This window comes from Lycorma delicatula, chromosome 2 (assembly GCF_047948215.1).
Source record: "Lycorma delicatula isolate Av1 chromosome 2, ASM4794821v1, whole genome shotgun sequence".
Lineage (NCBI taxonomy): Eukaryota > Metazoa > Arthropoda > Insecta > Hemiptera > Fulgoridae > Lycorma > Lycorma delicatula.
In genome coordinates, this window is record NC_134456.1 from 185,313,743 (window position 1) to 185,337,759 (window position 24,017).

At 29.9% G+C, this 24,017-nt stretch overlaps 1 protein-coding gene across 1 annotated transcript in view; it reads left to right on the top strand.

Moving 5' to 3' along the window:
- Positions 1-24,017, top strand: part of Oseg4 (intraflagellar transport protein Oseg4) — a 92,698-nt gene that overhangs the window by 22,104 nt on the left and 46,577 nt on the right. The window contains exons 6-10 of the mRNA XM_075356845.1: positions 1,318-1,486; positions 10,176-10,321; positions 15,143-15,361; positions 17,842-17,977; positions 21,708-21,836. Coding sequence (XP_075212960.1) covers positions 1,318-1,486; positions 10,176-10,321; positions 15,143-15,361; positions 17,842-17,977; positions 21,708-21,836 — 799 coding nt within the window. The remainder of the gene's footprint in view (positions 1-1,317; positions 1,487-10,175; positions 10,322-15,142; positions 15,362-17,841; positions 17,978-21,707; positions 21,837-24,017) is intronic.

Sequence of the window (24,017 nt, forward strand, 5' to 3'; positions counted from 1 at the left end):
GGTTGGAGAAGTCACAAAATATTCTTTGTATATTTTTTTTTTACTTTTTGGGGGTCAAGAAGCTAAAAAAGTTAAGAATCGCTGATCTATGTTATATCTCTACTGTTTGGGTTCTAACCCCAAGAGTCCCTAATCAAATTAAAATATTTTTCATTCAAGAACAGAATCCACTAAAGATATCAGCCCTTACTAACAGTAAGAAGCCATTTGCACTCCTACACCTCCAATTGCTACTGATTACCAGCAGCACTTGACATTGCAGACAGTGTCTAGACACTTAATGTTATCATGTGCCTTTGGTTTACATGTGTCTGCTATATGGTGTTCCATCAAAGCGTAAGTTATAGCTGTTACACATGGGTTAGTACTTTAAAAATAAAATTAACCTGTAATAAGTATTTAATTCAATCACTGATTACTATCAAAAGTAGCCTCTCACTACGTGATCTTTCATACTATTGAAATTATGAGGTTAAACATTTCTTCATAATTTCATTTTTACTGTTTTGGTAACTAGGGATTTTTTAAATATTTTGTGGAGTTCTAAAGATTTAACATGAATTACATAGTTTATGTATAAAACCGTGTAAAATTAATTTAACGTTCAAAAGTTTGCAATAGATTTAGGATTGAAGTACAAGACAGCTTCAGTCTTTTAAAAATGTTACCAAATTATTAAAAATAAAAATTATAAGTGGCTCTTATTTCTAAATTTTACTGAGTTTTTTAACTGTTATATGTAACTTAATGATTTCTAACACTTACTCTAGTATTTATTGCCGACAGTTCTGAGTTTTTATGCATTGCTAGATGTACTACTTACTTGAAAGTGAACGAGGAAAAGTGATGATGAACTTTTATCCCATAGTTCTTACTTTCTAAACTATGTATATACTTATTTTTAATGTTTTGTTCATATTAGTGTAGATATTTTAATTGACCTTTTCTAACTATATTAACAGAAATAATATTAAAAAATTATAGTTGAGTTTTTTAATTTTTATAAAATTTTTTGGTATTCTGTTAGAAAGTTTGCTTTGTGAATTTCTGTTATTAATTATAATAATTACAAAAATTAATTTACTATTTTATGGGATTTTTTTTGTAATGAAACATTAAGGAATCACCACCTTAAACCTTCTGTTTAAGTCAAATTTTACATTAAAATCTATATTCTCGTATGTTGAAAAAAATAGAAGAAAAATCCACAGCTATTAAAAAAAAGTGATAATTTTTTATTTAATATGTAAAACATCACAATTTCTCAATTATATGATGTAATTTAAAATTAACAATTTCATTTAATTTTGTTTATAGATGAAAGTTAGTATTCAGTGTTTACCAACTATGTCTCTGAATACAACTCAGGTAGTTGGTCTGTGTTGGTATAATGGTCATAATGGGTACATAGAAGAAAATTGCCCATGCCTTGCAATTTGTTTTGATACAGGATATTTACAAATTATGCGACGAGAAAATGATGACTGTAAGTTGCTTTTGTTACCTAGTTAATTTTTTCTTTCTGTAATATTTTGTGTATGCTTAAGAAGTCTGCAGATTTATTAAAAATAGGAATGCAAAAATGTTACAGAATTGATACAATTTGTTCATAGAAGTAAGTTTGTGTCTGTCACATTCTGCAGAAGAGTTTTTGTGATTCTGTCTTGTTAGTTAAATTTTTAATTTATTTTATAAATAACTGGCATTGCTAGTGTTGGTAATTTTACGTTGAAGTAATTTTCATTATTTTACTCTTGGAAAATAAGCTAACAGCATATTTACTTTTGGATTTTACCTAAGGAAGGGAACTTAATAAATAGATTGAGAAAATTAATTTTCTTTCACTATTATTTTATAACAATGTAAAAAAATATAACAAATAAGAAGTAATACATGCAGAGGTGATTAAAAATAAAACTTTAATTTGATAGTTTACTATTAATGAATTAGTTTATATCTGTTGCTGTTGAATAACAGTATGTTAATTGTATTGTATGCTGTGAATATAAGTGGTACAATCATTTCTGGTGATTATTTATATAAATGCATAAGATAACTAAAAAATTATTTTCTTTAATCTCTTGTGAATAAGAAAGAGAGGAGTCCCATTCCATAAGTCACCAGCCCAATGAGTCCCATTAAGAAGCTATTATGGTATGCTAGCATGGTTGCCACAGCAGGTGAATCCAAGCTAACCAACCAACTGCTTAGTTTCCATGGTACCTATTCAAGAAAGAAGCCAATCATAGATGAAACATCTCTGATAATGTAGATCACTTAGATTGCACATTTTCCCCTGGATTGTGGGGAAGCTAATAAAATGAAGACCACATCACCCACAGTCTGGAATTTTTCTGGAATTTGTGACAAGATGGGTGGCATTTAGTGGTATTGCTGCTTAATATCATTTCTGTAAAGCAGATGGAAATTCAAATGTAACAAGGTGCATTGTTAAAATAATTATTCAAGAAGAGGTACTAACCTCTTAACAAAAGAATTGAATTAAGATCAGGTTAGAATATTAAAATGTACATGTGTTCATTCAGTAGTTCAGTAGAAGGATTTCCTTATATATATTCTTTATATATATATATATATTTTTTTTTTTTACCACATATATGCATAACTTTATATCAGCGAATGGCAACGGTAGCAGCTCAGATGTCAGTGGAAGCACAATATACATACGCACTGATACAAGCGTCACTCCCACCATAGTGGCTCTGCGGCCCCACCACTCTCAGGCTCCAATAAAAGAGCGTGCACGAGAGTGAATTTTTAATTCATCATCAACCACCACCTGGAAAAGACCAAGAAGAAGATGGAAGAAGTTCCCTGGCCGCCTCAATGTGGGATCTTCCAGCGGATGCCAACATCCCTGCCGGAGCTGCAGGCCTGGTTGGTCTGCTGAGGTAGTCACTGGACACAGACACTACCTTCCTGCTCCAGCTCGCCGGGCTTCAATCGCCCTTGCCGACTCAGCAACAGGAGCCAGCGCAACATGGGATCGCTCTGGGAGAACTGCCTCGGCTGTGCCAGCAAAAGATATCAAACACCAACTCAACACTGCGGGGCTCTGGAAGCCACCATTACCATGCTGTAGTGGGGATTCAACTGCTGCTGAAGGAAAGCCCAATCTGATTTCAATGGACGAGTCACAATTCCCTGACTTCGCTGGAGACTAGCTTCCAGACCCAACAGCCCTTCTCAGGGCTACCATAAGGTTATAAATTACAATGTGCTGTCAAATCCATTTAGCAACAATATAAAGACGATTAGATACGTAGAAGATTATAATACAAATTAAAAAATATATATATATACATATGCATAAAATATATGTTATAAAGAAGTACACATACATAATACAAATATAAAAGATGATTATAATTATTAATGAAATATTAATCACCAAAAAACAGTGACTAGATAAGTTAAATTTACCAGATTAATTCCAAGAATCAGTTTTCACAAGACCCTGATTCTGCATCTTCAGTTGTTATTAAATAATTTTATTAAAAATTGTTTATATTTCAATATTAAATTGTATTACCACTGGTGGCCAATATGTTAATGAATTATTTGAATTAAAAAAAAAAATTTATATATATATTAATGATATTAATCTTTTTAAGAATTATGAAAACTGCATATTAATTTTAACAGGTGTTGCTACCTGTTACAGTTTTTATAAGACAGTCTCCCTCAAATACTCTCTGATAGTTTATCAAATTGAAACTTTGGTTGAATTTATGACTTCCTTGATGGGGAGTCTTACTCTTAAGATTTTGGGGGTTGATGTTCCCACAGCCCTAGCCTATGCCACTTTCCTTCTACTACACACTGAGCTGCTGAACGTTTTACACAATACACATACACCACACTATAAACGTTACACAAATTTCAACATATGCCCTTACACAGAAACTAAACATCTTAAACTGTTTTTTCTTACTCTTACACTCAATGGTATTGTGACACCTTGCAAAAATAACCGTAAGTCAAGGTGTTTTCTATCATGCTAGTGGGTGTATGGCTCTATGTAGTGAGTCTCAAATGATGTCTTCTGGGCAGCTGGGTGAACCTAGTTGTATTTAGTTCTAGCCTCTGTACAAGTGGACTCTACAGAGGTGGTCTTGTATTTCTCCAGTACTCGTGGGACCAAAATTTCTAGTCCTGATTTAAACCCTATGATGGTTAGTGGTCCATCTGAAAAAATCACCACTCGAAGTTATGTGAAAAGTGTTATTTAGTGTTGTCCGATGAAGATAAAATAGTGTAAATGGTAACGTATCCCGTCCACAATATAAAAATATAAGATTTTTATATTTAGTGGGGATTTGTGCCCACACAACAAATGGTTATCATCTGCAACTTCCCCATTTTTCAAAATCTCCACCACCTTCATTTTGAATACTGAAGGATGTGATTGAGAAACCGCCTGACTCCAGGGCATCAGAGGTTATTAAAATTATAAATTCTAAAAGAAAAGGCAAATTACCTATCATATATATATATATATATATATATATATATATATATATACCTACATATATATATATATATATGTAATTTTATGTCTAAATATATTTGCAGTTACATTCATTTATAAACATTATCCAGTGGAACATTTGTGGTCTTTGTTCCTGCATTGAAGATTAATATCTTTAATAAATATGCATATTCATTGTATTGATATATACACAAGGACCTTTAATAATGTGCAGTAACACTCAGGAGCTATTTGTGTGAGAGATAACAACTGACAGGGATACCACTAGCTACCCTCATCCCTGCAATAGCTATAAAAATTTCTAGAGTTCGCTGAACTAGATATACAAAATAGCTGATCCAAAATCCATCTCTGTCGTTAGTAGTAGGAGACTTTAATGCCCACCATATTCCATGGGGCTCAACAGTCTGTTCCCCTCGAGAAAATATCATAAACAGAGTGAGACATGATTTGACCTCTGTCTGCTGAATGATGGATCATTCACGTTTGTCATCGACTGGTACTTTATCCAACATTGACCTCTCCTTATCTTCATAAGTTTACTCCCTCGTCTTTATTGGTCTCTTTGTGACGACTTTTACTGCAGTGACCATAAAGCAAATGCAGTACTGTACTGCAGTGCCCATAATCAAATTGCTTTTGATGCCAGTCATGTGGTGAACAAAAGACCATGGTGATTGGGATTGTTGAAAGAGCAAATTGGAACAGTTATAAAGACGCCTTCCCATCACAGTATGATGATAATGCCAATGCCCTAGATCAACGTACTTCTTTTAACTTCCGGGTACTCGAGAATGTTAGTAGATACTTTCCACAAACATCAGGAAATTCAAAATGTCTCTCCATTCCCGGTGGAATGACGTTTGCAAAAACGTGATTAGAAAACAATGGCTAGGAAGGTGGTTAGGCGACTGGACTACTACGATAGATAATAGATTCCAACACATCAATGATACTGTGCTGTCATGGTGCTCATAAATCCGGAATAACCATCAAGATGAGGTTATTATTTGTCGTTTATGAATAGGACACACTTATCTTACACACACCTAATGAGTCAGACCTCATGTTTGTGTTCGCTGCAACTGCCAACTAACGATAGACAACATCCTTGTGGTGTATTGTTAAAAAAACAACTTAGAAACACCTCAGTAATTATTGTATAACAATCTAATCAAAAAAATTTTAAATGTTAATCCTTATATTTTTAATAATTGTTAATGGTAAATTTAGTATTTTACACATCCTTTACTTAGAGGTAGTTTTTAGGGGTAATTATCAAAGGAGATATTTTAGAAAATTTAATTCTAAATTATTTTATTAAAATAAAAATATATTTTCACTTATTTTTGTATAACTATGGAAATAAAACAAAATTAATAGATAAGTAAATGAAGAAAATAACCAAAATTGTGGTTATTTTGTTTTCAAAAATTCAAAATGTAAAATATTTTTAATCTTATACAGTTCTGAAATTTTTTATGTTTATATCATATAGGATTTCTCGTATACATCACACTCCAATGGTGTCAAATAATAACGAGAAAATTTTAGTAAATAAAAAAAAACAGTTATTGTTTACTACACACTCTTCTTGATATTAAATTTTTTTCAGAACCTAACAGTGTAGGTTCTGGGACAAAACTTACTAGTTGGGACTACACACGCCTAATTTATTCTCCCTGATTTTTATCTGAAATCAGGCGAGGTAAAATCTGACCTACTTCCCACTATCTAATTATTTTGTTCTACAAAAATATAAATTATTTTGTTCTACAAAAAAATAATTTTTTTTTTTTTAATAAATAACTGAACTGATGTAAATTGAATAGCTTTTTAATTGAACTTAAGTAGTTTCTAAATTAGAATTTTACACAAATCATTGCTGTTTTCACCAATTTTAATTCAGTAACATCAAATATTGAATTAAAATTACTAGAATATTTCAGTTCTTACAAAAGAAATATAGGAATATAAATACCATGAAATAATTTTTTTCATTATTGAAAATGAAATAAAAACAAGATTATTTAAAAACATTTTGAAAAAAATCAGGGTTATTTGTATTAGTCCATTGTTAATTGCGATAAATTAACTGAAATTTATAACATGAAGAATAACAATGAATTCAATTACTTTTTATAAGAATCTGTAAATGTTCTTATTAACTTAAAAACAAAATATTGAATAAATTATATATTTAATAATCCATCCAATGATTTCCCAGACCCTGATGCAGAGTGCCGTTAATACAAGACAAACCATTAAAATTAGCCTTTTTTTTATTATAATTATATTATTTTTAAAGTTTGTGAGAAGCTTTTATCAACAAATAATGGTGGCTTTTGTTGTGAGAATAAAAATAAAACAACCTACTTTTCGTTTACTGTATGTTAACTCTATATTTACTAAATTTAGGTCAGTTACCTTTAATATTTCTCAATCAACAATCAGTATTAATCACATACAGCAAAATAGATGTTATGTTTGCAGCTCTGTAACATAAATGGTTAATGCATCATTATAAAAATTATAAAAAATTCATCATAAAATTATAACATTTTATAACGCATAGCTTAGTAAAACAAATTTTACATAAATAATGAGACTTAAATATATTGTATTATGTGATTATAAATTAAATATTTGTTACACATAACACAAGCAATTACAATTATATTTTCTATTATAATTGAAAACATAAAAAATTAATTTAATTAATGAACTGATAAATTAAACACATTAGAAAATGTTCACATTATTAAATCATATCTGCTGTCAAAATAATAAAATAGCTTTTAAGTCTGGATTAATAATTCTAAATAAAAATAACTCAATAGTTGCTTTTTTTTTTAAATGCTGATAGCAATAATTAAATAAGTGGCAGTTAATTGTATAACATTCCTACCTTCACCCCTTAAACAAACAGATTAAATTTCATTTTTAAATAGCTGTAAAATTAGTGGAAACCAACTCTAGTTGGAAATATTATATTTGGAATTTGTTTTTGGGGAGAAGGCAGTTTTTTATTTTGATTTTTCCACAAGAATTATTCATATTGATAAAGCAGTAAACAGACAGGGAAAAGATTACTACTATTTGGATACGTTATCAAGATATGATGAGGGGAACTATTATTTCTGTATTTTCCCACCTCCCTCAAACACTTTTTTTAATTTTAATTACAACATCTCATAAATTGAATTCATCTTATCAAACTTCAGATTTTTATGTAAATAGAGTTTGGAGATATAAAATGGTAATTAAAATTTGTTACCTTTCCCAGTTCTTTTAAAATATTCATAAAAATAAAGAGTTTGGCAACACTTACAACATATTTTATAATAATAATTAACTATTAAATAACAACAGAATTTATTCATAACAGAGCATTCATTAAACTATGTATATTCTGTTTTTTGGGGGTGAGGGCAGTTAATAAAAAAAATAAAATAAAAAAAGGCCTTATTTCATATTTATTAATCATTACAAAAAGGCAATACATAGGTAAGAAACAAACTTACATTTCAGACATTTGATATCCCTATACCTTTATATCTCTTCACCCCTACACGGATTTTTAAAAAACATTAAATTTGTCAGTGCTCCATATAAGTAAGAGTATCAGGTATATGGTAGGTATTAAGGTCTAGCCGTTTGGAGTATTATTGAACTTTTGAATTATAAGTAAATGAATTAACAGTAAATCAAGCCAGAAATAGTAATTAGATTCTTTAAGCGCTTAAGTTGAAATATGCTATGAAAGTTAAAATATTTTAAAGATGGTACTTGCATGTTGTTGGTTGTGTATGTATACACTGAGGAAAAGGAAACAAACTTGACCTTAAAATGCCATTTCACAAGTCTTAGATTTTTGTAAAATAAGAAAAATACCTGTATTAATAATACTATTTTTTCAAATATAGTAAATGTGCGACCAGTATCTGAGCATGTTTTTCTTTTTGTAAAATAACTGTATGTATAATATTAATAAATATTTCATTAAGAGAAAGTTTAACAGTCTTTCTTCCAATTTCAGTTATTAAAAATCATGTACTCATTTAATTTATATACATAATGAACATTTCCTGAACTTATTTTCGAGGGGAAAATACCAACACATTTTCAATTTTTTTTAATTGAGATAAATGTCTTTTATTTACTGAAGAAGCTAATAGAGTACCATAAATAGAATAAAATAATTTTATGTAAGATGAATATAATTATTTTATTATTTATAAATTTATACAAAATACAATTTTATATAAATTTTAAAAATCACCCTACACAACTAACAAAATTGAAAATCCTTCCAAAATCTTTATTAACATAAACTTTTTATCTTCTGAATAAAGAAATAAAGAAATTATTCTTTGAAGATTTAATTTATTAAAAATTAAAAAATAAATAACCTTTGCAAGTAAATAAGGTTTAAATATAATTTTTTTTAGCACTTCTTTGTCATGCCAAATATAAAGTTAAAATTAAATGTCTAGTATCACCATAAAAACAAGACTTAATAAAGTAACATATACTTTTATTGCTTTATATATGTTTGTATTAACTTTCCTTTAAGCCAAAATATAATGTCCCCATAGTAAAGTACTTATTGCATCTTATAGTACACATCTCTTGTTGTTGTAGGTGATAAATGGATTTCTTTTACATTTCTATATTATAAAACTGATACAACTAACTTCTGATTAGGTCAATTTGTTTTTTTGTTGTTTAGTGAAGAGATATGTACCTTACAATCCTTGAAAGTAATTTAATTTTCTACTGCACATTTTTTAACTCTTGACTTTTTAACATGTAATTAAATGTGGTATAGGCCAGCTGTCCTATACCATGTGATAGACAAGTGATTTTTACTTTCTGGACAACCATAGTAAATAAGATGATAAACAACTAATCATTATGATGTCTGATCTTTATTTATGAGTTATTTTTTCTCAATTTCTGCTGAAGTATGAAGTGTGATGGTTGATTATTTATTTGTTTAATTTTGCATAAGAATGAGTTAATAACTTATATTCTAAAAAAGGCCTATTAAGAAGATCAAAATTTTTTATTACATATTTTATTACTATGAGTTATAAGTAACAAATCTTAGTTCTAAAAATGCTTATATGACAAACTATTTGGTTAAAATAAAAATATATTGATATTATAAAATTTAAAATCTTGTTAGTAAATGAACCTCAACTCTATAATAAAAACTCTACTATTTTTTGCAGACTGTATTATTTAATAAAATATGTATTACTGTTTTTGGTAAGATGTTTAACTTATAATGCTATATAAAGAATATGGTATTTTACGTAAGTTTTACTTGTATATAACATTCTAATGCTTGAATAATACTATACTAAATCCATGTTTAATATAGTTCTACTTGTATGTAGCATTTAATTTACTTGAATGTAGCGTTTTAAGTTTTACTTGTTATTATATGCGAAGAAATTTATGTGTGGGAGTAATATTTTTAGAAACCCTTAACTTTAGCTCTATGATGGCTTAATTGGGAAAGTGAATAAGTTCTTTCTAGTAATTGTTAATCAGTATATATTTAATTTGAATTCTTAAATATTAACTGATATTATTATACACACTTACAATTAAATTATTTATTTATTTATTTGATCCACCTGCATTTCTCTAGTGCCTGTGATATTAGATACTGGGATCCATGCTACATGTTGTGCTTGGAATCATAATGGAAGCATTCTTGCTGTGACAGGAGCAATGGTTTTACCTGGAGAAGAAAAAGAAAGTAATATTATTCAGTTCTTTACACCATTTGGAGAGGTACCATCATTGCAGTTAATTTTATATTCTTAATAATTTTATGATAAGATTATATTTATTTACTGCATATTTATATCTATGTATTAAAAAATATATGTATTCTAGACATTTTTTCATTTCTTAACTGGCATGAACTGCTTTGGACATCCAGCAATAAATGGCAATAGCATTGCAATGAAACTGTCCTAGGTCCAGTAACTTTATCTAAAGTGATTCAAAGTGATTAGTTTATTAAATAATTAAAACTAAATATAATCTCATTTATTGATATTCCACCCTTCTGTTTTCAGGATACTTATTATCTGAATAATTCTAGCTGTTACAGAGTAATCAATTTGAAAGAATGAAGTTTACTGTCTTATCCAGACCAAATTTTTTTTTATTGGTTTTTATTATTTTTTTACAGAAACCAAATGTTTTGTAAGAAGAAATTCTGACTGGCATAGATTTATTGCTTGGAAAGAAATTAAATTTGAAAAAATAATGATAAAGATTTGTTATTTATGAAATATGATAGAAAGAAACTAATGGGAAATTAAATTATATTAAGGTAGTAAAATTTAAAAGTTACAGAATTTTATTTAGAACATAAAATTTACCTTTACTTTTGATAAGAAATAGAATTTTATTAATCCCTTCTTGGGGGGTGGCCCAAGGGATGTAACTCAAATATTTTAAATGGGTAACACCCGTTGTATGATACATCATTTTAAATGTTTCTTTAAGACAAGAGAAATGGGCGTAAATAAATAGTTGGTATGATGTCTGTACCCAAAATGGTGGTAGGATAAAGTTTGGATTTTGGAAAAATTACATTGTAATTTAAGAAACTGTTATCACAAATAAATTTATACAAATATTTGGTTAAATAGATATTAACAAATAAATTTGTTTTAAAAAAAAATATTTATTAAGCATATCATTTCATTTGCTTATTTACTTAAGTTTCATTTTAATAAAATATAATTTAATAATTAGAAGTGTCCTCCTATTGTTTATGTGCCAGTTTGTTGTTAAAGGATGATACTGCATTATACTGAATTATATTTTGTAAATCATCGATGTTTTGGAGCATATTATAATAAACCATATTTTTTAAGTGGCCCTATAAAAAGAAATCCGATGATGAGAAGTTGGTTAATCTCGCTGGCCATTCTATTTGGCCCCTTCAGCCAATCCATCGTCCAGGAAAAATGCATTTAAAATTTCATGTACCTGAAAACTGAAATGAGACTAGGCACCATCTTGTTGAAACCAAATATTTTGGAAGTTGTGGCCAACAACGTTTTAATGTTTGGAATGTTATGGTCAAGAAGCAAACCCTCATATTTCCATCAATAAATATAGTCCCTATCAATTGTCCACCAACAATACCTGCCCATACATTTATTTTGACCTGGATACTATGTATATGCCTCACAATGTTGTTTAATAAATTAGAATCTTGCCAAATATTGTCTAATCATAATTTTGCACAACTCAAGTCTTTGATCATAGTTATCTTCATTAAGTTCTTGCACCAGCCAAATTTTGAAGGGCTTGAAATTTTCACTTTTTAATGTTCAGATCAGTGAACTTTGGCTAATGTTATGTTCAAGTCGAGAAATGAGCATTGTCAATAAATTCTTGTATAACTGTAATTTGTTATTAGTTGTTGCAGATTTAGGCCATTTTGTGGTTTCCCCTTATTATTAATGTTCTCTGTTTCTTCAAATTGTTTGATGGTTTTGGACACTGTACCTTTTAAATTGGGTTGCAATTATTAAATTTTACATTGAACAATTCACAAACTTCATTATACAACCTAATCTTATCACCAAACACCTCATCATTAAAAATGTGACCCTCTCCTGTTTGCTAATTGACATGTTGATAGCAATGTTAGCAAGTATCACACAATAAATTCTCATTAGAAACTTAACAGTGTAGTAATGAAACACTCCAAATAGGATATTATGCTGGCCTCCATGGTGCGAGTTGTAGCATCTCTGCCCCGGGTTCGAATCCTGGTCAGGCATGGCATTTTCATACACGCTACAAATTGTTCATTTCATCCTCTGAAGCAATACCTAACAGTGGTCCCGGAGGTTAAACAGGGGAAAAAATGGAATATTATGCAACAACAAAGTAAGCTTCATTTTTACAACAGTAGTAAGAGACCATCTATGATCAGCTGATCAGCATGATTAGATGACAATATTTTTATTTATTTACTCAATTACTTAAATTCGGGCAAATACATTTTTTGTGTTCAATTTAAATATTTAAAAAAAGTATTTTTTATAATAAACTTTTTTAATAAATTTTAATTTAATTCGGTTTAATTTCTTTTTATTTCATTTTATTATTTGAACTTACTAAATTGAGTAAATTTCAAAATTCAAAATTTATCCCACCACCATTTTGGGTACAGACATCAAACCAACTTTTTATACCATTTTTCTTGTCTTAAAGAGACCTTTAAGATAATATTACCCAAAGGGTGTTATCATTTAAAATGTTTTGAGTTACAACTCTTGTGCCATCCACCAAGAAGGAGCTGAAATTCTGTTTCTTCTCATCAAAAGGAAAATTAGTTGACCAGTACCTTATCCTTTAAGTTACAGTATTCTATCAGGAATGGTTTTAAAGTTGTTGATGGGTTTCCATATTTTTGATTATTATATATAGAAACCGGATTATATGCAACATAAAATGCTTGAAATATGCATGAAGAATGCTTAAAATATGCATGAAAAGTGTCAAAATATGAAACTTTAAATAATAAAAAAATGTAATTTTTAGTTTTTTTATTTCAAAATCAGCATACAATTATCGATAATTAACAATTATTTAGCATTTTGTTACTTTTGTAAACATAAACAATCACGTACTGTTCCAAATGTTCGGTAGTAAGATTGTGTCTTCAATCACTCAAAATATTTTTATAAGTGGAAAAGGATCGTTCCACATTTACTGAGTTAACTGGGCACTATTTGAATTTGGATGCTATGTTGGCACTTACTGTTTCTGACAAAAGTTAACCCTTCCCATTAATAAAACTATTAATTTGACACAAAGGTTCAAAGTCTGGGTTATTGTTCAAAATGTTTTCAAATTTTTCTTCAAGATTACATGGCAATGCGGAGTTCATTTGGCGGATTTTATTCATTAATTGAATAGATTCAGTCGCACCAAACCTTGAATTTCAAACCTTTTAATACTGGCAGGTGTATGAGAAAAATGAGTGCTAATCACAGTTATGGTTTTTTTTACATAAAAATTGTTAAATGCTTCCTTGGACTGACAAACTGTCATAGCCTCAGCACTATCAAAGTCGTTTACTACCTTTGATGGCCTCGAAATGTTCATTGTAAAACAGTGCAGCTTCAATCCACGTTCCACATCAAATTACCACTGGTTTGGGAAGTAAAGGCACATTTAACAGTTTTTCTTTATAAACATTTTGAGCAGGTGCCTTAAGAAACACTTTCTTTGTTGATGAAATCAGTTTATTTACATTCCCAAACCTGGTTCATACTTCTTGATCAAATCAATGTACTCCGTGAGCAAAGCACATCAGATGAATCAAATTGGGATGAAATACTTGGAGGACTTCGGCTGCCTTGATTATGTAGAGATCAGTATCTGAAAGAAATATAAACGCTCTTTCACCTGCAGAAATATTTTTTTAATACTCATTCACAAATCTGGCAATCATAGAATGATTTGTCTTTTCAAAGTCTTTGTAGGCCACCAGTTAGGAAGAAGAAGGCTCCAGTTTTAATGCACCCACAATTAAATTGACAGTGTAATGGTTACAGCTGTGGGTAATTTTGTCAGCTGAAATCCAAATAATACTATCCTTGAGTTCATTGCATATTTCTTCTAGAACATGTAGGGAAATTGTTGGTATGTAATTTTTACGCAATGTTGATTCAAGCAATATTTTCGCAGAAAATCTTTGAAGGTAGGATTTGTAAGTTTGTAAAAAGGATATTACTTGTAAGCAATGCTTCACATAAATCCATACTAAAGTAGATTTTTGTTTACCTTTGGAAGTGAAATCACTGCTACTTGCCGCTTTTATAAGCTGTTCTCGTGGGCCTTTTTTTTTGCATTCCTGCGATATGAATTCTTGTCTTGACATCCTAGTTTATTTGAAACTTTTTTGTGCATGAAATATTTTTCTAGCAAACTTGACAATATAAAACATTTCCGTTGTATGTAAATGTTCCAGGATAGAAAGCTACCTACAAAGAGGCACTTTCTTTTCAGGAGGCATGGTAAACATTAAATCTTGCTCAAATAAATAAAAAACTAAACTAATGCAATGAGCGCGTCAACAATAACTTGCATAATTTAATTGCCTAGTAGGGGGAATGCTGCAGTAGGCATGCGCGACGCAAAACAGTATCGTCTGTCTTTGTGTCGCATAGTCTGTGTTTTAATTGATCTCATAATAATATTATCCTACCAAAACCACAGATGCGCAGCTGCTAAGTGCGCTCTAAGAGCCGTGCAGCTAATAGGTTTGGCCAGCTACAAAGTAAGATTTTATTTATTAACTAGGTACCCTACTGAAAAATATTGTAAATATAACAAAAATATGCATCATCACTAGATTTTAAGGAAAATATGCAATAACCGGTAAGAATGGGCCTTGTAGCAAATGCATATAATCTGGTTTCTAATTATATATATATAAGTATATATATATATATATAAGTATATATATATATATATATATATATAGTTATATATATATATATATATATATATATATATATATATATAACACACATAAGACAATGTTTTTTAATTATTCTATTTCTTTATTAGTTGTTACGAACCCTGAAAGTTCCAGGAAGAGAGGTTACTTGTTGTGTTTGGGAAGGAACATCACTTCGAGTTGCACTTTCTGTTGATTCTTACATTTATTTTGCAAACATTAGACCAAGTTATCGTTGGGCCTATTTCTCACATACAGTTGTTTATTCATATAATCGTCCTGATCGTTTTGGAACTGTAGTTACATTTTGGGATACTAATAATAATGAGGTATTGTATTCTGTATTCTTATACTAGCATTGTTTCAGGTTATTAATATGTATATAATATTTAAACAATCTTCAAAAAATAAAGATTAATCAATCTGAAAAAAAAACAGAAGGAAATTCTCAAAAAAATGAAAGTAAACCAAACTTATCTAATAGATAGGTTATGTTAGAGTATCCTTCTAATATATTTCTTATATATATTAAACTATTTTAGCCTTTTTATAGCTGACTGCCATGTGTATCAGATGCTGGCTGTACTCATATATAACAACCTCATCTGTTCATTACCTTATAACAATCTTCTTAGTTGTTGGCTTAATCAACAAAAATGGTTTGCAATATAACATTCTTGATTGCTATAAAATGCTTTTTTCATATGTACTTCATGAAGGATTATGTTAGGATAGTTATTTCTATTGAAAAATTTATCTGGTAGTGATTTCAAATAGTATGACAATCTAGCTTCAGCCATTTAATATTTTAGTTGATTTGAGGTTTTTTTTTAATGAACAAAATATGAAACTATTTTCTGAAATTATCTGTTACACCATATTTCAAAATTAAGAAATTTGTAGATTAAGAAAGATAAGATAGATGCAAATGCTTCCATTCAAGAATGGGTTTTGACTACACCTTATAAATAATAGAAGGTTTAATGACACCTTAATTTAAGAACTACTTTACTTAATTAATGCACTGGATGATTTAGAGATTTACAATTATGAGTAAATCCCAACATTAGCTTCTTTTCAAGTAGTGATGGCATTTCAACTAATGGTTAACAAGTGATTAACTGTTTATTTAAGTTATTAAAATAAAATAAAACTAGTAAAATATTTGAATAGCTAATATCATAGTATCTGATATTTTATTTTCATCTAAGTAGTATATTTCATTTAAATTATTTTTTTCCTTTTAATTTTGACATTCTTAGAACATATTTTATTTTTCCATACAGTATTAAAATTTTAGTGATAGCATTCTGAATTTTGAATCGAATGGTTTCAGGTTAAATTTTCATCAAGGATCCAATAATAAATATAAAAATACAAAAAATTTTATCATCTCCCTTCAGCTACATGCATAATGATGACTTGCATTGACCTCTGAATATAATAATAAAATTATGCAAACTGGAAATGGTCCCCACAAACTACGTGGAAAATAAAAAGTTTTCCTTTTCTCTTTTACAATGCCACTTCCTACATCTGTCAGATTTTTGAAAATAAATAAGTAAAATTTAATCAATGGATGATGCCTTTGGTGAAAATCTATAATCAAAAATAGGAAAATGAAAACCATGTATATGGTTTTTTATTTTCAGATTATTTAAAAATGACAGCTGTTTTATTGCATAATACTTCTTTAGATGTTAAGTACAGAATGCAAGAATGAATGTATTCTGTACTTACCTCCTAAGTTTAAGCATTTGTCAAATTGTATACCATTGTCTTAAGAAATCTGTTGCCAGTCCATTAAGCCATTCATGAATATAATCTTGATATCATTATCATTCTCATAGTGGTTACCACCAAGAAACTTCTTCAATTTTGTAAACAGCTGAAAATCACTTGAAGCAAAATCTGGACTATATGGCAAATGATCAAAAATATCCCACCCAAAACCTTTGAGAAGTTAAGTTTTTTGCAGCATCTCGACATGCATTGTCATGAAGTAAATACATAATCTTCACAAGTCAAAAGATCACACCAGCAATCTTGAATTGTATAATGAAGTTTTTTTCTGAATAAAAGTCAACATTAATTATCTCTCCACGAGACATAAACTCACACAGCATAACATCACCATCTCTATGTTGCTGCTCCAGGAATGAAAGAGCAGCAGAATGCATGTTTTTTGTGATTGTCTGTCAACATTCTTGGGACCCATCAGGCATAAATTTTACAGTAATTTAGGTAAACAGTCACAATTTCATGTAATAGAGACTGGTGAACATACAGAAATTTATCACTAAGTTTGTCTAACGTGAAATGCCGGTTCTTATTTCTATGTTAGCCAATCTGCTCTTTCAGCTGCTCAGTAATGACAGTTGGCATCGCAAGCTTTGCTCGCCATGAACATATGTGTTTTCCATGTCATAAACGATCAATATGGTTTCCTTTATTCATTACAGTCACCATTTATGGCAGTAATTTAATGATGAATTTCCACTGGATGAACATCTTGCACATTCAAAAAACATATGCTGATTGTACCTCAAAGTTGGCAGAATTTTCAATTTTTTTTATTCATTGTAAACACATGCAAAATCAACCTGTTATAGTACAATTATAAAATTTCATACAACGCTAGCAGAACAACTGAAACCAGTTAGCCTTGACCCAATGTAGCAAGTGAAGCTTCGTGCATGCAATGCACAAACAATTCTTACCTTCTGGATGATCATAGTATTTATATAAACTTCTGTATAATTAAAATATATTTATTTTTATATTAAATATATGTAATATTACATTACAGTGTTACCACAAGCCTTTAAGGGGATTACTTGGCGTGGCTGCTTGTAAGGAACATTGTGTTCTAGCTGTCAGAACTGATGATGCATCTAATCCATATGGACTCCTTCTTTGCAATTCTATTGGAACTCCTGTTGATTGTAAGTGCAAAATTGTTCTATAAAAATATATTAATTGTTAATGGATTTATTGTGTTTGCATTTTTCATTTAACATCTTACTACCTCATAAAAGGGATTAAGCCAAATCTTAGTTCAGCTTGTTTTTGACCTACTATTGATTATACTTGTAGTGCATTTATTGAGCTTAAATGACAAAAATACCTTATTTGTTTGTCTTTTTTTTAAGACACTGCCATTAGTTGAACATGAATGGCCATTGTGTATATGACATTTTTGTGTATGTTTTGTTTCTTTCTTTACCTTTTAACCTCTTGCCAATGTTAAATGAATTTCTTTCTGATCTGCAGGCAACATTTTTGGAACAGTTTATGGACTAATAACATGTTAAGATCATTATGAAGAATTCTGTGGCAACTTTTGACTGATATCCTACGATTGCTATTTTAAACTGTATGCAATTCCAAAATTTGTTTTTGAATCATTACGCACACGTGCATGTGTGTGTGTCTGTATAGGTGTGTTATTTTACTGAAATCAATCTTCTTAAGAGTCTTATTATTCTTCTGTACTGTTAAATTATACTGTGTGTTAAAAATGATTATTGGGATTTTAAAGCTATGTAATATTTCTCAAGTTTTATGTACAGTGATTAGTGATTAATTATAAATGAAATGAAAGAACAACTCAAATAGTTTTAGCTTTGAGCAAGCTCATAAACTGTTTCCTGTACCTTCTGCTTGAAAAGGCTAGTAGCAAAGATGGCGACACCCCCCCCCCACAGAAAGCATTCTGTGTTTTACAGGTTGCAAAGTGTGAATCTGTAATTACTGTTCAACATAAGTTCTGCTGTGATCCCTTAAGTAATACCATTTGTAGATGGTATAAACAATTTGAAACCATTGGCAGTACTAGTAAAGGGAAACATACAGGACGACCAAGTGTGTCCAAAGACAATGCTGAACATGTAAACAGAGTCTTCTGTGCAAAATTATGAAGGCTAGCTGTGAATTAACAATTCCAGTGACATCTGTAACTGGATCCACATTGTTTACAGCAGTTACAATCTCTAAAGCTACAGATTATAGTTTATGTGCTAGCTTTACAAATGAAATGATATACCGTGACAATGAAGACTTTCTTTATCGTGTTGTACTCAGTGATGAATTATTTCATGTTAGTGGAAAAGTAAACACTCATAATGAGTTTATCTGGGGATCAGAAAATCCTCACAAAATATTTCAGTATGAATGTGACTACCCAGAACTGAATGTTTTTTGTGCCGTATCCCTACAGCAAGTTTATGGGCCATTCTTTTTTGAAGAAGCAAGTATGTCTGGATTGAACTCTTTTTTGAAGAAGCAAGTATGTCTGGAATGAACTCTTTTTTGAAGAAGCAAGTATGTCTGGAATGAACTATCTTGATATGTTACAATTATGGCTCTTTCCTCAACTGCAATGCAAACCACAGAACTTTATTTGGCAAAGATGGTGTGCCTCCTCACTGACGTAACACTTAACTGTTTAGTTGAATGAAATTCTCCTTGACCGCTGAACTTGTCGCCAAGGACCTGATGACAGGGCTCCATGGTCGTCTGATCTGACTCCATGTGATTTTTCTTTCTGTGAGGGTTTATATTAGTGCCCACATTGAACCCTTGTAGGTAAAACTCTTTGAGTTGCTCCTTCATTTTCAAAATGTATATCAGGGTTTTAGTTATGTAATTAAGTTTTATTCACATTGATAAATTATGTATATAATTTATCATTGATATATTATATATATATATATAATTTATCAAAGTAAGTAAAACTTAATTAATATTACATAATTTTAAAACCCTGACATTCATTTTGAAACAGATGGTATTTGAATTTTATCAAAATATTTTTTTGTAAATAGTACAGAATTTTGAGATAAGACATACCTTACCTTAATTTTTTACCATGAAAGTACTTTCACGGGATCCCGCATCCTCAGTCATGATTGAAACAATTCTGTTACTGCATAATAAAAATTATATACATATATATTTTATTTTTCAAAATTCCAAGTAATTCATTAACATACTGATCATTGTACTAATAACATTTAATATTAAACTAGCACCAGGGCGTGCCTATGGCACACCTCTGCAGCTAGGCCTCCCCAAGTGGGTTGCCCTGGCGGGTGACGTCTTGGAATGCTATTATTAGGTGTCCAAAATTGATTACCTCATGTAAAAATATTTTTTTTTTAATGATGAAAATTGATCAAGGAAAAGTAAAAAAAAGCAGTAAATCTTCCCAATTAAATTTGGTTTAGATCAGTTTAGGCACCTTTTAAAGATTGTACATTCTCAAGATTTTCATCAAGATCCATAATATCCGTATGCAAATTCACTCAATACGAGAATTGGAAGCTTAATTATAAATTAAATTATAAACTAACCTACCGACAAAGTATCAATGGATTCTGATGACGAAAAATGTTAAATAGTATGCCACCTTCATTCTATATCTCAGTTAGTTTTAATTATTCTAAATATTTTATTATTCACTGATTCAAATAAATAAAAGTCTTTATTTCATTTATAATATAAATTATTGGTCAGAATCCATTTTATGCCCACTTAATATACCCGTCTGCTTAATAGCCTGTTGACCAATAAATAATTAGCTAGTTCTTAGATGATGCCACTGAAATGCTATGTTGAAGTAAGAAAATAAATAAATAAAACTGTGAATATAATCTAACCAAACTTAACCTATGCTTGCTAGTCAAGGTTAGCAAGTGTAGGTTAAGTTTGGTTAAATTACATTTATAATTTTATTTATTTATTTTCTTATTTCAATCTAGTGTTTCAGTGGCACCATCTAAGAACTAACTAATTACATGATTGACAGGCTATTAAGTGTTGTTGGTGTATAATAGATATTGACCAAATTATTTTTATTATGATCTTTGAACTTGTAATTCATATATTAAACATTATTGTATTAATTAATTATACATTCGTAATAAACACATGGTGAGTCTTTGAAGAATGGAACAAGACTGACTAATAATAGAGCAATAAGAGTAACAAAAAAGTGAGAGTTTATAAAGATTAAAAGAAAGAGTGAACATTTATAAAGGGTAAAAAAAAGTGAAAAATTTTTATTTTTACAAATAAACAAAAGGAGGAAATGAAACCAGAATCTTGAATAAATGATTTGTATGCAAATTCTTAGAACACAGATGTATATATGGTTGAAATGATCTACCAAACAGAAGGATCTTAAAGTGAGACAAGCCTATTCAAAAGAGTGCTTCAAGGTAGTGAAAGCTAATAAATACCTTCTATAATTTCAAATCTTGCATCAGTCAGCATAATTATTTCCTGCAACAATTATCTTTTCTTTTCTAAAGAACCACTTAAGTATAGGCTCAAGCTTCACTTAAGAAAACCCTCACTCATCCCTAAAATTATGTTTTATAATTATATTTTATCTATTTCAAGTTTTAATGTTTAAATGTTTTTAAATATAGCTAATTATTTTGTTAATTTATTAAGTTTTGAAAATTTATTAATTAAATTTTTTTATAATTTCAATTTAAAAAGTAAAGTAATGTATCAATTTTCTACTGGCATAAAATAAATGATATTTTATAGGATTTTTTTTTATATGTATATTTGCTAGCATTTCTCACTATCATTTATGATATGTTTATATGTATGTAATATATATATATATAATATAAAATCCTACTTTTTTTTCTTTTTTTTTAGCAAAATATATGGATATGGAACCATTATGGGTATGTATTAATTCCAGCCATGTGTTTGCAGCTTCAAGGGATAATTTTTTATTGTGGCATTATGTCACTCCCAAATCACATTCTACACTGGGTGTTGCAGGTAATTCTTTTTTCTTGTTTTGTTGCCTAAAATTATTGTGTAGTAGTAAATTATTGTGTAGTATTGTGTAGTGCCTTAAATTCACTGTTTCTCCTTTCGTGTAGTATGCCACTGTAGAACCTTTGTCCACCTCTCACAATAGTGGAGGAAAAGGATTATGGACAAGGAGTTGAACTTTGAGAGGCATGAAAGAAATAGTTGATTGGATTGAGATTAAAAAACTGGATATTGATAAAAAGTGGAAGGATAAGGGATAGAGACAGGTTGTACCATCAGTACTGGTGTGGAAAAGAGAAGGAAAGTATCAGTAAACGAAAAAATTTAGAGATTTTTCAGACTAAGCAGTTTGTTGCTCTATAGAAAAAAATAAAATATTTAAAGAAAAATTACATAGGCTACTCTTGGATGTGTGTTTGTTAGTGTAGATAAGGCTGGAATATGAAAGCTAACTAGGGCCAGAAAAGTAAGTTACTCACCTGCTGGAGGATTGGGTAATTAGTGGGAAACAAAAAAAAATAAAAATGTGGGAAACAAATGTTGAAGATGATACCATCTTTAGATTGTGATCATCAGTTTTTTATTTCTGGTGGAATATTGTGGATAGAAAAACTGAAAAGACAATTGGAGGTAAGGAGACTAAAGGAAGAAATTTACTTAGTTCAGTGACTTTATAGTCACTGTACTGTTATAGGTGTTTCTAAAACAGCATTTAGTGTAGTGCAGTGGCATAATGTTTGTGAACTGATTCATTTAATACAGCTTTAACTAGTATTATAAACATCTTACACTTTCTGGACCTGAATGATTCCAGGATCTACGAGGCATTAGATTGAAAAAGATTCAGTTTACAACAAAGTATTTAACATTTTCACTGTTCCCCTTTCTGATAATATTACATCCGTGGTGGTACCAGTTACTTTAACAAGTTTTAAATATTTAATGTGAATTATTAATGTTATGCTTGCAAATTAAAAAAAATCTGATAGACTTATAGCATGTACCATGGAGATAACACATTATATGCTATTGAGTTCTATCTCTGTAGCATATCCTAAGATTGTAAAATTGTGCTCTTTGTGGCAAATCATTCATTTAGTTTAATTTCCTATTACTTTGTGTAAACTTTTGGGTAATCTTCCCTCAATACAATAAAGATAAGACTCAACATGTGTTAATATCTCTGTCGTAAAGTCTGTTTGCCTATTGGTAGTAACACCATTGAGGAAAGTCCTAAGCAACACATTCACATGGACACTATACAAATTTGAGGCCAATATTACTTCATGAAAGGGATTGACACTGAGGACTGTACTTTGCAGCCCTGTTTGAAGTGGAAAATATTAACTAACCTTAAGCTCTATTAGTTTTTACTTGATATTAAGACAGCATATCTTTTATTGAGTTTGGATTTGTTTTCCTCAAATCTTTCTTGCTGCAGGGTTCCTGAAACTCTTCAACTTGTCAGTAATTAACTGACCAGTAAAATGGTTAATATAGAATCTCAACTTAACCATACAAAAGTTTATCATTGGGAAAGATCCACAGGATCCTCTGTTCAAGTCATGTGTTCAGTGATTTATGGGACTCTCCTTCCCAGAAGATGTTCCTGACCAATCACAATTTTTGTGTGGTAACCGACACCCAAATTAAAAAAAAACACATGTCTTGGTTATCTGGAAGGGCTGCATAGACCAGCAAAATTTTAATTTTTTATTTTCCTAAAATGAAGCTTCTGTTTAAAATATTTACTGAAAGGACAGAAAAATTTTAGTTAGATAATTATCCACATAATTAGTAGACCCAGGGTCCATTGATATCTTGGCATTCTGCTCAACTATAAATTGCTTTTCAGCAACTGTTTTTTTTTTTTTTTACTGGTGAGGCATTTCGCTCATTGATTTCTTGCATGGCTGTCGCACAACAAATGCTGCTTATTACTGTGAGTTTTTGAATGAGGTAAAGTTTGCTTATCATTCCAAAAGACATGACCAGCCAATTCAAGATGTTATTCTCCTCCATGACAACGCTCAGCCCCATACTGAAACTTTACATCTCATTTCCTCTTTTGAAGAAAAGAGGAAATGAGATTGACTCCACTACATCCTCCCTATACCCCTGACCTATCACCCTGCAATTTTCATCCCTTTCGGTCGCTTAAAGAAGCACTAGGACAACTATTCC